This window comes from Pinus tabuliformis, chromosome 4_1 (genome assembly GCF_031772625.1).
Source record: "Pinus tabuliformis cultivar Carrire ecotype Pingquan chromosome 4_1, CPIR1, whole genome shotgun sequence".
Lineage (NCBI taxonomy): Eukaryota > Viridiplantae > Streptophyta > Pinopsida > Pinales > Pinaceae > Pinus > Pinus tabuliformis.
Genome location: NC_142303.1, coordinates 991,330,028 through 991,351,712, shown reverse-complemented (window position 1 = coordinate 991,351,712; position 21,685 = coordinate 991,330,028). Strand labels below are relative to the sequence as shown.

At 40.0% G+C, this 21,685-nt stretch overlaps 1 protein-coding gene across 1 annotated transcript in view; it reads left to right on the top strand.

Moving 5' to 3' along the window:
• The window catches only part of LOC149179477 (eukaryotic translation initiation factor 2 subunit beta-like), a 95,779-nt gene that overhangs the window by 34,135 nt on the left and 39,959 nt on the right, over positions 1–21,685 (top strand). The window contains exon 6 of the mRNA XM_089420676.1: positions 3,048–3,193. Coding sequence (XP_089276802.1) covers positions 3,048–3,193 — 146 coding nt within the window. The remainder of the gene's footprint in view (positions 1–3,047; positions 3,194–21,685) is intronic.

The window sequence follows — 21,685 nt, the reverse complement described above, 5'->3', positions numbered from 1 at the left end:
TAAGAGAACCACAGGGAAAACCGTTCACCTCAACCCTGCCACAGAAAAGCCACAGAAATGATTTTTAAAATCTAGGCCTTGCAGAGTTTCATGCCACAGAAATGGTCTTCAAAAGAACTCAGCTTTTGCACAGGTGTATGCACAGATGTATGCCTCAGAGATTGTCTCAAAATCTTGGTCTTCATGCACAGATTTATACCTCACTGTCTTGGCATTTAAAAGTGGGGAACACCAGTCAGCCCTTAAGGCATGACCTACTCCAATAAAGGGAGGATACCACACATCAGATAGCACAGAGATGCCACAGTAAATACCACAGAAAGCTGTCCAAAATACATCCTACAATTGCTCCTTAAATCTGCCTTGAGGCTGTCTCACCTCGGTGTTGGTTTGTTCTCTGTTTAGCCCTCAGACTGCCCTTAAAATCTCAGCTCATCTTTCCTAGCTTGGCCCTGAGGCTACCACAGAGATCTTCTGTCTAGATCAGCGAATGAGTGTGTGTACAAACTGCCCTCACACATGGGCAATAAATAGTAGATGAGTCGGGTTTTTTTTGGAGCCGACTTAACCTTGTCTTTTTCCTTAAAATATGTTTTTGAAAATGCTTTTGAATGGGGGCCTACATGAACATGAATTCATAATCTTTTTTAAATCTTGTATTGCTCTAGGTGCCAACATATGCTAGGGGATAGAATACATATGTAATCATTCAAAAAATCATTTCGTTTCCACTGTGAAGAGTTAGCCAATGAGCCACCTACCATTCGAAAGGTCTTAGAGAGGGCCATCTGATGGTGAGAGTCTTCCTTGCATTTGCACTGACCTTGACAACCTTTCATTTTGAATCTTCTGAGGGGCTTCTTGACTCCCCCTTGCTTTGGCTTTGCTTTGACAACACTTCAACACTTCTGGCTTTGCTTTTACAACACTTAACAATCTCCTCCTTTGTCATAGATGGCAACACTTCTGCCATTTCTCCCCTGTCGGTAATCTCTCCCCTTTTGACATCAATGGCAAGTGGGGAGTCCCCCCGACTGCATTCTCTCTTCTGATATCTGGCTCTGAAGACTGCTCTCCCTGGTCTTGTGCTTTGGCTTTTTATCTTCTTCACTGTTTATAAGGCAGGTTAACAAAAATAGCGGTCTTCTTGATAAAATGCAAATGCATGCCCGATGAAATCTGCAGTACTGTCATCTTATCCAAATTTTGTGAAGAGTTTCTTTGCTGTTGTTCTCGTGAGATCCAATGCATCAAAACATCTTTCTATATTTGAGCATCCAGGTGCCTTCTGCTGGTCTATTAATCTCAGAAAAAGACCTAAATTTTGTGCATACACAACCTAACTTGACAACATCCACAGCAGGGAGAAATTCCAAACTCTTCAGGTGGTGGAGATCACACTAATTCTGTCTTAGAACGTAGCAAGATATGATGACAAATTCCAGCAATTCCTTGGCTTTCTAGGAACCCAATGAGATGCCTTAACAAAGCGTTATTTTCATGTTGACTGTCATGCTCCTCATGTAGTTGTTGCTGAGTCAGGGAAATATTAAAACCACTTTCTGGTATGCAGAAAAGTTCATGAAGTTCCTGTTAACTAAGATGCTGAGTTTTTTGAGATTGTTTTGTTGCAGTTTTGAACAGGCCTCCTTTGAATGCCTGTGATCAATAAGATTTTTCTTCAACAGTCCCATGTACAAGAACATATCTTGGCTGCCCTATGCAATATGCACGATCAACACTTTGATTATCATTGCTTGGGTTCCAAACAGGATATACAATGACCACTTGATCAGCTCCAGTAATTGCAATCCCTAGATCACTTATGATGTCAAAGGAAATATAGGAATTTTGTCATACAAATGAAATTTATCTACAAATTTCACTTTATCACATGCCTTTGTTGTGCCATTAATCTGAAAAAAAATGTGATCTTTTCCTTATGAATAATATTAGGCACTTTCCGAGTCTGAGAAAAGAGTAGCACTCGATGATCCTTGGTTATTCAGCAGTGCCATCTAAAACATAGTTTTGTAGGATGCATTTCCATGTTTCTTTTCTTCAATTTCAAATTCAGCAACCCATGCTAATGATCCAGCAATCCAATTATTTTTAACAAGCATCATAAAGCTATCAAAAGTATTCCTCCACCTGAAGAACATTTTAAATAGCATACTCACTTGTGCTTCCTGGAGTCCCACAGGTTCTCCAAAATTCTTACGGACACTTCCAGGGTCAGCTAATAACACAAAACGTTAGTGGATGCCAAGATAGACAGGCGTAGGTAAACTTTGATAAATTTTAGCAAGGAAAAGAAGAACTTCACGCCAGTAGTCTCTTTTATGAACAATTGTTTGAAGACATTGATATATTAAGACAACATTCCAGAAACATTATCACTCTTCATAATTGCCTTTTCCAACTTATCAAGCTTTCTGCATTCAAGTGCAATGCCAACTGCCTGCTAAAATGTGCTTTCCAAAATGCATTTCTCAAACAAAATGGAGGTAACTCTGAGTCTGCAGGCTGCAAGCTTTGTCTAAAAGTTCAGATTTGTGTGATGAGCATTCTAAGCCAGCTTTTCTGGTTCTTCTTGTTTTCTTTTCCAAACCTTTGTAAGATTTCCCTTATGCCTGATAGAAAACTTTTCTTCCTGGGTTTGCTTAGGTAACCATTTCATGCTGCAGTCATGTGCAATATGCCCAAAATTGTGGCATTTGAAGTGAAAACTAGGAAATGTGACAGTACACAGTCCAAATCAATATTTTGCCATGTGAATTCTAGCCTTAGATTTCTATATAATGATTCAGGGATATTAATTATATAGAATACAATCTTTTTCTTTATATTCACTCATGATTTCTAGAATGGCCGCCCTGGTTCACCTTCTTGTTTGTAGGTTACCATTTATTTTTTTGAATTACGTTTTTGACAAGTACGCTACTTCATACATGTAAATATTATTTGTTTTGTGGGGATGATATTGAAACAAATAAATTTTTATGTTAGTGTTTTGTACTCAACTGATATCTTTTGTGCTGATTCAGCTGCTTGACAGAGTGTTCAATATTTTGCGTGAGAACAATCCAGAACTTGCTGGTGAAAAGCGTAGAACTGTTATGAGGCCACCTCAAGTCCTTCGTGAGGGTACCAAAAAGACTGTATTTGTCAATTTTATGGATCTCTGCAAAACGTAAGCTCAATCTTGTGATGATGTATAGTTATGATGGATATACATCCCTTTATATTTTTCTTTGAAGCTAAGGTTGTTCAATATTTTTGGGGAGTAGGATCTTAGTTCTTGTTACTCAGTAGCATTGAAGGATACAAAGCTTAACAAGAAAATGGTCTTCGGGTTTTGATATAGAGTAAGCGTTAATGGTGTGAATTTTTTTTGTGTTACAGCTCTTAGCTCATAACATTACACAAGTATAGTGACAAGAATTGAAGCATTATGAGTAACTTGTAAATAAGCTCTTAGCTCATAACATTACACAAGCAGAATGACAAGAATTGAAGCCTTATGAGTACCTTGTAAATAAAACATATAGCAACTGAGTTTCTATTCTGGGATGGTGTGAAAACTAAGAGTATGTGGTTTATATTAAAAATGTCCTTTACTCAAGGACTTCTGCCTTTATACATTGGAAATGCAAAAAGCAGTTTACATCATCAAGCATGTTGGAGAATTAGAACATTAAGGGAAGTGCATTGAAAAAATTATGCAGAAACAAGGAAAATACTTAGGAAAAATATGTACCTGAATTTTTTTAATTATATCTCTTATGGTGAATCAGAAACATGTATGAAAGATTGTAGAGCACTGGCTTCTGAACAAAAGGTGAAATTTTTGAAAAAAATCTTGTTTTCCTAGAAGAGTAGTGATATCTATCTTGGTCTATCTCATTAGTTTCCTATGTAATTTTATTCCCAGTTAGCAGAATGGCATTGTTAAATAGCTTATATAATTTCAAGAATGAAGTTTAGACCAATATTATTTTGGTATTGAAACTAATTAGACAGGTCCATGCACTTGCCACTAATCAAGGAAATAATTGAAAATGCATTCTGTTTCATTTTACCTGCAGGATCTCACCACTGGCTCTTCTTTGCCTCATCACTCATAAAACATTATCTTGTTAATCTCTTTCTCATATTAAGTGACAGGGTATTGTTAGGAATCCACATTAAGCAATCTGCTGAGTGTTATTTGACACCAATCTAGTCATCTTCTATACTCTGTGCTCCCACCCATATCTCATAGAGGTCTTTTTCATGTCTTGTTTGGAGGGCTCTTAAGGAGGCAGCACTTGCCAGATTTCTTACGCTACTTGTGCTTTCTAGATTTTCAATGTAGTTTCTGTAAATTGGGAATACTGGCTAGGAGCCTGGGACCCACTCTAGAGCGCCCTGCTTTACAGTACTTACATACTTTGGCTGTCTGCTTGCTACTCTATCTTGCCATTCAAAACTCTAATTTCACCAGTGAGTACACGTATGTGTTGGTAGATTCTTTTATTGCCTTATTGGGCATAATTGCTAGCACTAGAACATTGTCAGGTAGCAATATTTTCATAAGCTATGCCAATGCTGCTTCTTGACCAGACATGGCCAATGGTTCCCTCATCTCATCAATATTGCATTTACAAAGCAAATGCATGAGAAGATAATATTTTTACACCAGAACTTGTTCAAACTGTGTTGCACAAAAATACCTATTCACAGTACATAATTTGTCGCGAAATTTGATATATGAGAATATCGTGGACTTCCCTTGAACCCATTTGCCCTGAATTGGTCAATCTATCTTCATGTACCAAGCTCTAGGTGCTTTTTTGAGTTTGTACAATGCCTTTCTAGTTTTGCCAATAATATGCTCATTCCACTGCTTCATGGAACATTGGGACTGCTGCTTGTGCACTTCCCCTTCTAAATCTTCGGGTAGAAAGACACTCTTGATATCCATAAGATGAATGGACTAAAGATAGCAAAATACATTGTTATTAAGTATCACAAACACAAAGGGCACTTTTAGTTAAACTCTGAAAACAAAAGGGACCCAGGGACCCATTATTACAAGAGAATAGTATTGCCTCTTTTTTGTTTTATAAGTTAATTCTATTTGTTAACAACCAGATTGCATAACAGAGAGTTCACAGAAAGCCACTGGTTTGCCACTTGGGAAACCAGACCAGTGGAAATGCAGACGACTTTTTATCATCATAGTTTTAAAGAGAAAAACAATGCTGGCTATTGCTATGTTCTTCAACCAAAACCTAGTGTAAGCTAGTGTCTTAAAATACCAACGCTGACAAACAAAACAGAGGATGTCTATGCATATTAGAAAACCAGAAAATCATAGGCTTCATGTTGAAATTTGGTACCGGAGGACAGGTGGTGCCCTTAGGCTTTGATCTTTGGCCTAGGGAAAAGTGTCCAAAAGAATTTAATTTTTCTCCTAAAGTAACTTTATGATTTTTATAAAGTTAAATCTAATTTAAAAAGTGACTTTAAGTGATAAAGTTACTAAGTCTAATTTTAAAGTGACTTTTATAAAGTCAATGAAAAATTAGAAAGGAAAAGTGACTTTGGAAATAAATGACTAAGTGGGTCTTTATTAAAGTGGGGTGAATTAAAAAAATAAAAAGTGAGATTTAAATGAGCATTTAATCTCAGCAATTGATCTAAATCTATTTCAGCCATTGGATTTAGAGATCACCCAAAAGTCACTTGGGTCACCCAAAAGTCATTTGGAGTTATATTAAGGGAGGAAAAGGAAGAAAAGATCACATTCGATTCAATTCTTTCATGAGCAGATTGGGAGAAAGAGAGCAAGAGAGCAAGAGAGATTTCTGAGCAGGGAGGAGAAAGAGACAACAACTTGGCACACATTCCAAGGCAGTAATTGAGCAGATTTGTACAGCTGATTCAGCACACAGTGAAAGGCAGATTTTGGCACGATTTTCGAGGAGAGGTTTGCACAAAAATCGAGGAGCAGTTTGCTGGTTTTTCTGCACGCAAAACGAGGGCCATACAATAGCATTTAATGCTGAAAGTGGGCACGAAAATCGAGGAGACCGTACAACATTTATTGCTGTCCTGTTTGTTGTAATTTCCAGTTTGTTGTGAAGCATGGGAAAAGAGATAAGTTGTAAATTTGCTTGCTGATTTTTTTGCTGAAAATTTCTCTTACTGTAAAAAGACATTTTCCAGAAATAAAGAAGAGCTCTCAAACTGGTTTTCCCCAAGAGTTGTAGGGGTTTTTTCAGGGTCACATTGACCAAAAATCTCAGTGTTTAAATGTGTTTTAATGGCTGTTTATTACTGCTGATTTTTATTTCTGCAATTTCCAGCATTCTGTAAAATTTCCAGAATTTGTGTTTTCAGTAAATTTATTTTTTCCAGCTTGTTAAATGTATGGTTATGGGAAAGGACATTTAACTATAAGGGAGAAATAAGGAGAAACTGAAAACCGGGGTGGAAAATGAGAAATTTCTACATGGTATCGGAGCTTGAGTGCTGAAGGGCAGTTTGGGACAGCAAAAGGAAAAATTACAGTTGCTGATTTTTCACTCAGAAAATTCCAGCAAGCTGATTTTTTCATAAACAACAGTTTTATCTTTACTACAGCAGCGCTATTTTTCAGTTTTAGGACAGCAGGATGTCATTGGGATTGAGGGTGGAGGATAGGCTGGATGGGCATATAAATTACAGCGTTTGGAAGGAGAGAATGTAGAGTATCTTTGAGGAGGCAGAAGTCTGGGATATCATGGTGCATACCACACAGAACCCTGTTGTTGTGCCTACTGATGCTACTCAGTTGATAACTTATAATAAAAAGAACAACAAGGGTAAGAGGCTTATTTTAGACAGAATCAAAGACCATTGCATTCCTCATGTTAGAGGAAAGAGCAATGCCCATAAGATGTGGACAGCATTGTCCAATCTCTACCAGAGTACCAATGAGAACCGGAAGATGGTCCTGAAGGAGAAGCTGAAGAACATTAAGATGGGTAATGATAGTGCAGCTGGATATCTCACAAAGATTACTAATGTGAGAGATGAGTTGGCAGCGATTGGAGAGGCCATTCCACCCACTGAGTTGGTGCGGATTACAAATGGCCTCCCTCGTTCATGGTTGAACTTTGCTGATGGGGTTTGTGCACGTGAGACCCTTCCCACATGGGAGAGGTTTAGGGATGACTGCATTCAGACAGAGATCAGGAAAGGTCAGCTTGGGGTAGCCAAGCCAGTTGAGCAGGATGAGGGTGTAGCACTGGTGGCAGGAGGCAAGAAAGGCAAAGGGAAGAAGCAGGCTTCCACAAGCAGTGGTGGGGGCAAAGGCAAAGGTAAAGGTAAACAGGGGAACACACAGAAGGACTATTCCAAGGTGAAGTGTTGGAATTGTCAAAAGATGGGACACTATGCAGTTGTGTGTCCGGAGAAGAAGAAGAATAAGGGGAAGAACCAGGACGTGGCAGCTTCAGCAGAGATTGAGGACTTTGCAGGTCGGTTTGACCGGGAGTTTGCGTTCACTATGTGTGAGTCCTCTAGTGCAGGATCACCTGCCACATAGGTTCAGATGGAGCATGCTTTTCCCTCGATTAGCGGAGCATCTTCAGGTATCTGGTTTGTGGACAGTGGGGCTTCACGTCACATGACAGGAGTCCGTGAGTACTTCTCAGAGCTTTCAGAGAGTGGCACTGATATAGAGGTAGTACTCGGTGATGACAGAGTTGTTAGAGCAGTCGGGGTGGGGACATTGACATTTCAGAGGGAGTCCAAACCTCCCTTGAAAGTGTCAGATGTTCTTTATGTGCCAGGGTTGAGGAAGAACCTCATATCCGTCTCAGTTTTGGAGGACAGAGGATATGAGGTACTGTTCAGGGGAGGACAGGTGTTGATGTATCCCAGGGGCACTCCAGCTGATTCAGCTAGAGTGATAGGTGTACGCCATGCAAAGGTGTACAAGTTTGCATTCCAGCCCCTTTTGGCATTGAGCAGTAGTACAAACAGCAGAGCTAGTAGTTCTGAGCTGTGTGAGATTTGGCACCGCAGGATGGGACATATGTATCATGGAGCCTTGAGGACATTGTGGGAGATCACTACAGGTGTGCCAGATTTCAGTATTGATCACTTTGATACCTGCAGAGGTTGTGCGATGGGCAAGTTTGCCAAATCCCCTTTTCCCAGCAGTGACAGCAGAGCGACGGGGATACTTGATTTGATTCATTCCGATGTGAGCGGTCGGATGTCTCATGTTTCCTTGAGTGGATATGAGTACTATGTTTTATTCATTGATGATCACTCCAGGAGGACCTGGATTTATTTTTTGAAGACCAAGAGTGAGGTCTTCAAGCGGTTTCAGGAGTTCAGAGCTCTTGTGGAGACTCAGACAGGTCGAAAGATCAAGTCCTTGAGGTCGGACAATGGAGGAGAGTACACCCTTGGAGAGTTTGTTGACTATTGTGCGGAGGCATGCATTAGGAGGGAGTTCATTGTTCCTTACAACCCCCAGCAGAACGAGATTGCGGAGAGGAAGAACAGATCCATCATAGGGGCTGCCAAAGCCATGTTACATGATCAGGGGTTGCCATTGTTCTTGTGGGCAGAGGCCTGCAACACAGCTATTTACTTGCAGAACAAGAGTCCGCATCGTGCCTTGGGGCACATGACTCCGGAGGAGGCTTTCTCTGGGAAGAAGCCTGATCTTGGTCATCTTCATATCTTTGGATGCATTGCATACTCCTATATACCCAAGGAGAAGAGGACCAAACTAGAGCCCACCGCAGAGAAGGGTATCTTTGTGGGCTACAGTGAGACCTCAAAGGCCTTTCGAATTTACATTCCTGCACAGAGGAGAGTTGTTGTCAGACGGGATGTGAAGTTCGAGGAGGACAGGGCCTTTAGGAGGTCACGGGAGTTAGAGTATCTGGATCAGCTAGACCCTCAGCAGCAGTTGAGTCAGTCGCAGGGATCCAGTGGGCAGGGATCAGGAGGATCTGGAGGTACATCTATGAGGATGTCAGGTCCATCAGTGAGCAGTGGCTCGCCGAGCCAGAGGGGTGGTGCTCCTGGCAGCATGCAGAGCAGTTCACAGAGCAGTTCACTAGGGAGTCCACTGATGGACAGTTCACACGGTGCCTCAGCTTCTACAGGGTCAGGGGCAGGCAGGAGGACAACAGACAGACAGTCAGGAGTTCAGGCTACTGATGGTGATGAGGAGGAGGAGTTTCATTCTCCTATGGGAGAAGCATGCTCAGGGAAGAGGAAGCCCAAGTGGCTTCAGGACACCTTGAGAGATGCCACATCTGTTGTTGAGCCGAAGAGGCCAGTCAGAGAGAGTAGACCACCTGAGAGGTTTTGTAGCTATATGGCGATGGTTACCAGCATCCTTGACTCTGAGCCTTCTAGCTATGAGGAGGCAGCTAGCCAGCAGGTCTGGAGAGGCGCCATGCAGGAGGAGTATTCTTCTATCATGAAGAATGATGTTTGGGAGGTGGTGCCGAGGCCTGAGGGCAAATCCGTGGTTACTTCCAGATGGCTTTACAAGGTAAAGCATGCTGCAGAGGGCAGCATTGAGAAATTCAAAGCGAGGTTTGTGGCTAGAGGGTTCTCCCAGGTAGAGGGAGTTGATTATGAGGAGACCTTCGCTCCCGTGGCTCGATATACTTCGATCCGCTCCATTATATCGATAGCAGCAAAGATGGGTTGGAAGATCCACCAGATGGATGTGAAGACCGCATTTCTCAATGGCTTCATACAGGAGGAGGTGTACATTGAGTAGCCACAGGGCTTTGAGGTGCATGGGAAGGAGTCCCATGTGTGCAGATTGAAGAAGGTCCTTTATGGCCTGAAGCAAGCTCCCGGAGCTTGGTACTCCAGGATAGATACATACTTGCAGGGGATGGGTTTCACAAAGAGTGAGGCAGATCCGAACCTTTACTTTATTGTGATTGGTGAGGAGCCTCTCATTCTGGTGCTGTATGTGGATGACTTGATCAGTACAGGTGCAGAGAGACTCATAGAGCACTGCAAGAGAGATCTTGCGACGGAGTTTGAGATGAAGGACATCGGCTTGATGCATTACTTTTTGGGTTTGGAGGTGTGGCAGGAGGAGGGGCATTTCTTTCTGGGGCAGGGGAAGTATATTGTGGACATCCTTAGCAGATTCCACATGGAGGATTGTAGACCCATGTCGACACCGATGATCACCAACTGGAAGAAGCTTCATGCTTCGGATTTCGAGTTGGTGGATCCCACATTGTACAGGCAGCTGATTGGTTCCTTGATGTATTTGGTCAACACTAGACCAAATATCTGTTTTGTAGTCAACACGATGAGTCAGTTTATGTGTGAGCCTAGGAAGGTTCACTGGGTGGCTGCAAAACACATTTTACGGTACTTGCAGGGGACAGTGGATTATGGTCTGGACTACAGGCAGGGAGATGGAGTGAGATTGGTAGGATACACTGATTCTGATTGGGCAGGTTGTGCTTCTGATAGGAAGAGCACTTCAGGGTGCTGTTTTGGGTTGGGTTCAGCAGTAGTGTCATGGTTCAGCCAGAAGCAGCAGTCAGTAGCACTGAGTTCAGCGGAAGCAGAGTATATGGCAGCCAGTCTAGCTAGTTGTGAGGCTATCTGGCTTCGCAAGATGTTGTTTGGCTTATTTGGTCAGCCGTTGAGACCTTCAGTGATTTACTGTGATAATTAGAGTTGCATTAAACTCACGGAGAATCCAGTATTTCATGACAGGTCAAAGCATATCGGGATCAGATATCATTTCATCAGAGACTATGTTCAGAAGGGAGTTGTGAAGCTTGAGTATATTTCCACTGATGAGCAGGTTGCAGATATCCTTACCAAAGCCTTACAACGGGGCAAGCATGTCTACTTCAGAGACAAGATGGGTGTGGTGAGGAACACCTTCCTCGGTAAGAGGGAGTGTTGAAATTTGGTACCGGAGGACAGGTGGTTCCCTTAGGCTTTGATCTTTGGCCTAGGGAAAAGTGTCCAAAAGAATTTAATTTTTCTCCTAAAGTAACTTTATAATTTTTATAAAGTTAAATCTAATTTAAAAAGTGACTTTAAGTGATAAAGTTACTAAGTCTAATTTTAAAGTGACTTTTATAAAGTCAATGATAAATTAGAAAGGAAAAGTGATTTTGGAAATAAATGACTAAGTGGGTCTTTATAAAGTGGGGTGAATTAAAAAATAAAAAGTGAGATATAAATGAGCATTTAATCTCAGCCATTGATCTAAATCTATTTCAGCCATTGGATTTAGAGATCACCCAAAAGTCACTTGGGTCACCCAAAAGTCATTTGGAGTTATATTAAGGGAGGAAAAGGAAGAAAAGATCACATTCGATTCAATTCTTTCATGAGCAGATTGGGAGAAGGAGAACAAGAGAGCAAGATAGATTTCTGAGCAGGGAGGAGAAGGAGACAACAGCTTGGCACACATTCCAAGGCAGCATTTGAGCAGATTTGTACAGCTGATTCAGCACACAGTGAAAGGCAGATTTTGGCACGATTTTCGAGGAGAGGTTTGCACAAAAATCGAGGAGCAGTTTGCTGGTTTTTCTGCACGCAAAACGAGGGCCATACAATAGCATTTAATGCTGAAAGTGGGCACGAAAATCGAGGAGACCGTACAACATTTATTGCTGTCCTGTTTGCTGTAATTTCCAGTTTGTTGTGAAGCATGGGAAAAGAGATAAGTTGTAAATTTGCTTGCTGATTTTTTTGCTGAAAATTTCTCTTACTGTAAAAAGACATTTTCCAGAAATAAAGAAGAGCTCTCAAACTGGTTTTCCCCAAGAGTTGTAGGGAGTTTTTCCAGGGTCACATTGACAAAAAATTTCAGTGTTTAAATGTGTTTTAATGGCTGTTTATTACTGCTGATTTTTATTCCTGCAATTTCCAGCATTCTGTAAAATTTCCAGAATTTGTGTTTTCAGTAAATTTATTTTTTCCAGCTTGTTAAATGTACGGTTATGGGAAAGGGCATTTAACTATATGGGAGAAATAAGGAGAAACTGAAAACCGGGGTGGGAAATGAGAAATTTCTACACTTCAAAGCTATCATAAAAACTAAGAAGTATATGTTTCCACCTATATTGGATATATAACAAATTTGATACTTGCTCCTCGAATTGGAATAGGGGCCAAGCGGGCTCCCATGTGCTCCATCTGAGTGCCCATGTTCTTCATTTGTAACTTCATTTCATCCAACATTAGGAGAATTTCCTTCTTGGCTTCATTTCTTTCCAAGAGAACCTTGACAATTACCATTTTCGTTTGCCAGTAGAGGTCGATGATGTGGAGATATTGGGACTGGCATTTTCGAGTATGCCCCACATTTGGAACCCACGCTGCAACATCAACTAAAAGTTCTGAATCAGAAAGACATTTTTGTTCCCGAGCAACTTTTGTTTTAGCCTCTTAAAGCTCTTGTTGGACTTACCAAGGAATTTGGTTGTGGAAGTGCCGGGTTGAAGATTCCACCTTGTTGGAGAAGAGTTGGAAAGAGATCCAAATGGGGGAGGAGCAATTGGAGCGAAAGGAACTAGACAAGCACAAAGAAGAAAACAAAGTAGAGGAAGGTAGGTAGAGGGAACCATTGAAGGAAAGGCAGGAGTACCTCGCTAGTTAGCTCGAGGAGGGGGCTAGAAGGAGATGCCAGAGGCTTATCTGGAACACAGTGAAGCAAGCTAAGGAGGGTAGAGAAACCACTGAATTCATGGGTAGAAGAGTAGAGAGTGTATCTTTGTGAGGAGGAAGTGAACTAAAAGCAATGTTATCAGAACTAGATTGAAACCGGTAGAACCGACTGGTCCAGCTGTTTTGGGGCCATTTCCGGTCTGAACCAGAATAGGCCAATTTGGTACCAAACTAGCTGGTTCCGACGATCGGTACTATCCGCGACCGCGAGACACAGGGAAAGTTTTTATTTTTATTTTATTATTATTATTATTATCTAATTTTTAATTCTAACCTAAGTCACATGACACGAGGACACGAGACACGGAGGACACGTAAATACGAGTATTCAATACGAAACGCAGCGACCTGGAAACAAGACACGGGGGACACGTTTTATATATATTTAATAAATATATATATATATATATACCGAAAAATAGTTTTTTATCCATATTAAATTGCAGGTTGCAACTTATCTAATCAAATTAAAATATAATTACTTCTCAAAGTTCATAGTTCACTTTAAAAAAATAAATAAAATCAAAATTTACTATTAGAAATTAGAATGTGATATGCTTGGTCTTGATTCTTGAATATTCAATGTTCATTGTTCATGTACAACTTACAAGCACATAAGAAAATAACTAAAGTTTAATCCTATTGATTTCCTCTGCCCCTCTTGCGAGAAAATGCCACAGCTTTCCCTTTCCCTCTAGATGTAGATGCTGATGCTGGTGGAGTTGGCAATGGAGTTTGCTATGCTCTAGAAGCTGAAGAACTAGAAGTAGGAGCTATAGGAGGTAGACCACGTCCTCTATTGGTGGCAGGGGTAGCTCGGGCAGGTGGTGTCACCTGGAAACATTACAATCTCCCAATCCTGAAAAACTGATAAGTCTGCTGCATTTTGAATGAAATCTAAAATTCTACTTTCTCCATATGAAATCTAACGAGGCCGAAACCACTCTCAAACATCCTGAGTCATTTCATGGTAATGTTAAAAATTTAAGTAAAAGGATGAAAATGAAGATTAAGGAGAATGTCACTTTTACTTTAAGAATTTAACATTACCATGAATAGCATATCAATACTAGGGCCTAGACTTGATCATTAAGCTGCCCCACTCAAAAATTATTTGTTTCTTTCAAAAAAAATGGCAGCTTATGCAAGCAACGTTTTCTATCAACGGAATACGCGTTTTCCAGATGCAGGACACGACGAAAACCGGCGAATACGTTTTACATTTTACAGGACACGATGAAAAACGTTTTCGACACGTTTTAGGGCCGTTTTCGTGTCTGACACGTAAAATACGGGACACGAGACCTTGGAGGACGTGTCCTGTGACTTAGATTCTAACCTAGTCCCCCCTAAACTTATCTAAACATACCCACCCTCTCTATTTCACTCACACTATTCATTCAAGTCTCTTGCAATTATTGAGTTGAGTTTGGTGAAGAGAATTCAAAGAGTTTTTTGCAGGGTTGTTTTGAGGGAGATTTTTTGTAGATTTGAAGAGCTGATTGAAGTCTTGGAGAGCTGTTGGGTTGGTTACTAAAGGAGATTTTTGAGCTGCTTCAAAGATTTTTTCCCCAAAGATATTTGGGGTTTGTTGAGTGGTTTTTGGAGCTAGTTGAAGGGATTTTTTTTTTCATTTTTATTTTGTGGGGGCTGCTATAGAGATGATTTGAGAGGGGATTTTGGCACTGATTTTCTCTAGAAAATTTAGAGGGTAAGTCAAGGTAATTTTTGCCATCCATTATTGTTCTATTTTTCTCTAAAAATTTGTTCTTTTTTCCTCAAAAATTTAAAATCCCTAGTGTTTTTATGCAAATTTGTAGGGGTTGCCACAACGCTGATTTGGGAGGATTTTGGAAGCTTATTTTCTTGAGAAAATTTAGAGGGCAAATTAAGGTATTTTTTGCCATCCATTATTGTTCTCTTTTTCTCCAAAAATCTGTTCTTTTTTCCCTACAAATTAAAAAACCCTAGTGTTTTTATATAGAATTCAGATTTGTAATTTTTATTTGCAAAAAAATTTGTGGCTGTTGTTTTCTTCTATTTTTTCTCAACAATTGTTGAAATTGCAAGGTTATTTTGAGAGATTTTGGAGCTGATTGAAGAGTTTATTTTCTGATTTGTGGGGCTTCTTCTTTTCTCAAAATTTACAGATCTTTTGTAGGTATTTTATGGCTTCTATTCGTCTTTTATTTTTCTCTAAAAAAAATTGCTATAGAATTTTAAAAACCTTAGGGTTTTTTATGCAAATTTTCATTTCTTCCTATAGAAGTTGTCATGACCCCCTAAAACAAGAATGATCCAACTTGGGTTCACTGCCATTTAAATGAACAAGGGATAAAAGTCTGCAACTATTGTGGGAAGAAAGTTAAGGGTTGGGGGGATCCATAGAATTAAAGAACACCTAGCACATTGGAAAGGGCAAGTAAAACCTTGTGACAATGTTTTTGATGATCTTAAAACAGAGATGCAAAGTCTAATTGAAGCTTACAACGAAAAAATGGGAAAAACAAGAGAATTAAAAAAGATATAGGCAAAAGTCAAAAGGATGATGCTATGCTTAGTGACCCTGATTTTGAAGAATATATGCCCAGTTTTGAAGATTCCTCTAGTTTCCCTGCTAGAGTTGGAGAGGGTACTTCTGGCCCTAGTTCAAGTGCTTTGAACTTGAAGAAGACAACAACCCGTAAAGGGATTGACTCCTCCTTTGTACCCCGCACTACCCCTGGTTCTCAACCAACCCTTGATGCTAAATGGAAGAAGGTAGAGAAGGATGCTGCATATGAATGCATTGCTAGATGGTGGTATGATGCAAACATATCTTTTAATGCTACCAATTCTACATATTATCAGCTCATGATTGATGCTATAGCTTCTCATGGAACATGTTTCAAAGGCCCTAGATTTCAAGATATCAAGGGGCCACTTTTACAAAATGAGGTCCAAAGAATACAAGAGTACCTTACAGAGTTCAAGCAATCATGAATCAAAATAGGATGCATAATTATGTTTGATGGATGAATTGTTGGTAGATCTCGCACCATATTAAATTTCGTAATTGCTTGTCTAAAAGGTACTGTGTTTCTCAAATCTATTGATGCATCTGATCAGGTGAAGGATGCGCAATTGCTATTTCGTCTTTTGGATGAAGTAGTTATGGAAGCAAGGGTTGAAAATGTTGTACAAATGATCACAAATAATGTCTTTAACCATGTTGCAGCTGGAAAGATGTTGGAGGAAAAAACCCCACCATTTGGTGGTCTCCATGGGCAGCCCATTGTTTGGATCTCATGCTTGAGGATATTGGCAAAATTGAGTTGGTGAAGAAGTGTGTGGATGATGCAAAATCCATAACTAGTTATACAACCACTCATGGGTTTTGAATCTTATGAGAAAGCATAGTGGGGGTAAAGAGCTTGTTCAATCATCCATCACACAATTTGCAACCAACTTTTTTTCGTTTTAATCCCTTGTTCAACAAAAAATGAACTTGAGGAACATGTTTTCGTGTGATGAATGGAATTCATATTAATGGAGCAAAAAGGCTAAAGAGAAACAAATGGTTAACCAAGTATTTGACAAAAGATTTTGGTTAAAGGCAGAGGAAATTGTGCTATTTAGTGAGCCTCTTGTTAGAGTTTTCCAGATGGTGGATAGTGATAAACCTGCCATGGTTTTGTTTATGAGGCCATGGATCATGCCAAGGAACAAATAAAGGCAACATATGGGCATAAAAGACATAAGTACATTTCTCTATGGAGAATTATTGATGAAAGATGAAGCAAACAACTCGGTAGACCTTTACATGCAAAGTATGTAATTTTGGATTTCAATGTTTGTTGCTTATAATTTTTAACTTTTAACTTTTGTTGACTCGATGAATATGTTTTTGTTTTCTGAACTTTGAAGTTACCATTACATTACAAATTTTGAGGTTGATGGGGAGGTATTAGGGGAATTGTATAAATGCATTGAGCGCATGGTCCCAGATTCCAAGACTCAAGATCAAATTCATAACAAGCTCTTGAATTTTAGTGAGAATATCGATACCTTTGTCATTTCTATGGCTGTAAGAAATAGAGCAAAGAATCCCCCGTGTAAGAACTGTGAAAATTTTCAAATTCTTATATTACTCATTTCAATTTGCAATTGTTGAGTCCAAGTTTCAAGTTTCAAATTCATTTGCTAATACTTCTTTGCCTTCCACCCTTTTTGCAACCTGTTAGTGGCAACAATTTGTTAGTGAATGCCCTCAATTGCATTTCGAATATTGAGCCAGACATGTAGTGCTTCAGGGTGTGAGCGGAATTGGATTGTGTTGAGCGAATACCACTAAGAAGAGGAACCGTTTGGAGCAAAATCGGTTGAATGACATGGTTTTTGTTCAGTCAACCTTAGGTTGAAGCGCAAGCAATTGTTGAATAAAACCCCTGAATCAAGCAACATTATCTTGGCTGAATTTGATCCAACATCAGAATGGGTTGTGGAGAGTCAAGCACCAACAGTTGACAATGAAGACCTTTGTTGGTTGGACATGGAATCACCTCCATAGGTTGTAGAGGAAGATATATCAAAAGCACCAATAACAGCTTCAGGGCTAGGGGAATCAAGCCATATTCCCATTGCAGACTTGCATGCTATTCATTCTTCAAATGAGGATGAGGAGGATGTTCAGGATGATGATTGATGACATTGACAATTAGCACTTGTAGGCTATAGCTGTAGTATTGTAGACTGTAGTATCATACAATCATGTTATTTTGGACTATAAAGGCCTTTTAGAGCTTGCTTCTTGATGTTTTTAACTTTTTTGGTTCAACGATGTTTTGCACTAAGTACTATTTTGGTTATATGCACTATTACTTGTTATATAAATGAGAACTTTTTCATATTTGTGTATAAATGGTTTGGATTCATATAGATGCACATGAATATATATGCTTTTTCTTTAAAATATGAATATTTTATGTGTTTTTGGTAAACCATTTTTTCTCTTTCTTTAAAATTTAGTTATAATCGGTTCCGTTTTGATTCCTGGTCCACATGGTTTTTTGGTTTGATCACTAGTGCAGTTTTGATAACATTGACTAAAAGAGAAAAATCCCATCAGAGTGAGAACCAATGATGTACCAAGACCCATTATGATACAGGTTGGGGTTGGGGTATGGTGTCGAGCTCACACAAGGGAGGAGGTAGTGCGATTATTGAAAACCATTGAACATACCTTACGCGTGGGCTATGGTAGCCTTGTCATGTAGTGGAGGGATGATGTGGCATGTCCTCACAATTGATTGCTTGGTGTGGCAATGGCTTCACCTTCCTCCACATGCTTATGTCCCCTGCCACCTGATCTGGGGAAGTAATGTCTGTGCAAGCAAGAGCAGTGCAATCCTCTTTAAGCAAGGACAAGGAGAGATCTTCCTAGGGCAGATTTAGAGGATCTCCTAAGAGAGTGCATACTACATCCTTCATTAGCAAGCCTATCTGCACTTTGTTTGCCCTTTTGCAAACATGAGAGGCTTAGAGAATCAAGATTATTTTTGGGAGGTTTGAGATATGGCTCGAGATTCTTTCTAGGTGTCGCTAACACAATGTTGGTAGGATGAGAACCATGTAAGAATCTTTTGCGCATCGAGATTACAATCTGAGAGTGACCTTCTAGAATTAGCTTCGAGAAGTTCTTGTTGATTGTAGTTTGGAGACAAATTTGTGAGTAAAAAGTTAGATTACGTTGCTAATATTGAAGCCCAATTAGCCATCATAAAAATGAATGAAGGTTTCTTGATCATCCCTTATAACTTTGTAAAAGCAAGCAACCCTAAGGTTGCCTTTAGAGGCCCCATCAAAGTTGAGTTTTAGGAACCCTGGGGGGAACCAAACCTACAAGGACGCTGGAGAAGGTGGTAGGGGTTGTTTAGGAGAGGTAGATAGGATAGGACTAAGTAGCCAAAGTTGAAGGATGGCTAATTCCTTGGCATTGGATTGTAAGTCTTTTTTACATTAGGATGTTTAGATTAGGGAAGAGTGTTGATTTTTGTAGCTCTGGTAGGTACATCTACAGAGGCCTAAGTGTCTAGGCATGTGGAAATCACGTAATTGACCTTTAACCTTTCCAATTGTCTTAAGTATTAAAATAATTGACTTTTATAATAAAAAGAGAATTAATCTAATGAAATGCAAAGGTTACATGCATTAGTGAATAAGATGAAATATTAACGATCAATCTCAAGTGAGGTGAGATCTAAATTTAATTGTTAATCACTTTGGAGATTAGGGTTGTGGATTCAATCAATAACTCAAACTTATAAAATGAAGGCTAGGCTAAGGGAGAAGATTAAACACACAAACGCTGTGGGGAAGCGCCCCTTGCACTCGTTCTTAGAGCACACTCCTTGAACACTCTTATTTGGAAGTGTTTTTTGGGAGCACACTTTCGCAACCTAAGAAATGTTGCTTGGAGGTCATGGGAGCGCTTAGGGAGCATTTCTCTCGGAGTGGCCAAGATACCCTCGGGGGTGCTCCTAGATGTGCTCCCGGAGTGTCCAAAACATTCTTAAGGGCGCTCCTAGATCGTGCTCTCCAGCAATAAAAAAACGTTCCTGACCCTTTAGTCTGCGTGCGATCCAAATTGGGTTTTTTTTTGGTTTTTGGAGGGAAATGGGAAGGCCAAGGGGAATAAAAGGCCTCCTCCCCTCCCACTTAACATCATTTTATAAGTTTGTGAGAGAGATTGAGAGGGTTTGATTCTTGAGGAAAAGATTTGAGAGGATTGAGAAGATAAGATTGTGGGAGCTTCAAAGGGAGATTGAAGGTTGCCATTTGTGCAAGCTTGGGAGATTGAAGGCTGCCACCAAAATTGGAGAGCCAAAGAGTTAGGGTCTAATCCCATTCTTGTTTTTTTTCCATGTAGCATTTGTGTTTTTTAATATGTTGAATGAATCTGTCAAATCTAGAAGTACAAACTAGTTACTAGAATCTTGATGTTCTCTTCTCCTACTCTTTCCCATTCCTCCCTCATTTTATTGCATGCAAGAATCTCAAGCTTCAACAAACATGATGGCTATATGGCTTAGCCTTATCTTGTTGGTTCCATTTTTGGCTATGATCATTGATGGTGTTGTTGGGAAAACGAAGAAGTGATGAAAATGATGAAGAAGTGGGTAGTGGTAGATTAGGATACTGTGGAAAAGAGGAGTACGAAGAGGAAGAGGAGAAGGATGATAATGGGAGTGAAGATGATGATGGAAAGAAAATCGAAATAATTCGAACACCCTTGTGGAAATATGTTACAAGCTTGGAGGAGGGAAAGGGGGTGGAACCACTAAATTTATATGCCCCCATTGCAAATCTAATCACATAGGTCCATATACCTGTGCGAGAAAGCATTTATGTGGGAAAAGGCCTTGGGATGGAAATAACCCAATAGGAATAAACACTTGTGCAATTGTGCCAACACAACAAAGAGGCAAATATATAAGGGAACAGGTGGAGGCACAATACAAATAAAAAAGATCAAAGGCTGGACATGAGGCCACTAACAAACTTGGAGCATTCAGTGGTCGAATAGGAACTCCATCCACCCATGGTAGTGGATTGATAGCCACAGGCACATACATCCCTTTAAGGTGTAGAACAATATCATAACTCCTTGATCAAGGTTGTAGGGATCATGTGAATGCAAAATTTTATTGGTTTCTCTTTGCATGTGGCATACCATCCAATGTTCTTCGCTCACCTTATTGGCATGAAATGGTTACCGCCATCAATGGTGCCCCTAAAGGATGCAAGAGCCTTGGGTATGACAAAGCTAGAACCATGGGACTTGATTGGGAAAAAGCCAATATAAAAATTGCTTTAGGTGAATTCACAAATGCTTGGAATGAATATGGGGTATCATTGTATTTGATGGTTGGACAAACGTAAAAGGAAATCCATTGATAAGTGTTCTTTGTGCGTTTTCTACTAGTGCAGTCTTCCTTTCATCTCATGACTACTTAAATAAGTTCAAGACCGACATCAACATTGCAAAACCATTAATTCAAGCAATTGAAACTATTGGGCCATACAATGTCATCTAAGTCATTACTTTTAATGCTTCTAATTGTAAGGTTGTAGGAGCAATCATTGAGGGTAGATACCCCAACATATTTTGGTCTGGGTGTTTGGTTCACACGATGAACCTTTGGATGCATGACATTATTAAGATAAAGGAACCTGAATACAAATGGATTGGTTCATTGTACAAGCAAGGCAAATACATGGTAAGATTAAATGCCCATGGCCTTTTCCGTAGCCACTCAAGGTTGGAGCTATTAAAGATTGCAAAGACTATATTTGCTACCTATTACATCACCTTCAGGTTGCAACCACATCTAACAAGGAAGATTTTCAAGAGGTGGAGGACACTGTTCTTGATGGTCATTTTTGGGCAATTGTGAAGTATCTTTTGCAGTTCACGAAGCCCATTTATAATATGATTCGTTTTGCAAATATAGATGCATCGGTGAGTGGGGAGGTGTATGAGCAGATGGATAACATGCTAGAGAAAATCAAAGATGTTGTTAAGTCGAAAGATGCCATCTTATACGATGATATTCACAAATATGTGGTCAAAAGGTGGGATAATTTTAATGTTCCACTCCATGCCTTGGCATATGTCCTTACACCAAAATACTACTCTCCATCTTGGTTGGCCAAACTTGCACTTGGGGGTGGGGTTAGGAGAAAACCCCATACAGATCCAAAGGTACAAAATGGGTATATGCTAGCATTAGACAAGTTGGTCTCTAACAGGGACGAGTGTGCTAGATGTTGGAATCACGATTTCCATTAGACCAAACCCTGCATGCATTAGTCTCCACTGCAATCGTCAGAGGTAGGATCTACGAGAGGCGGTTAGTCCATGTTGCGAAATACACGGGGAGCGCTAAACACAATGTCCAACAATCCCTCTCCCCCAGCG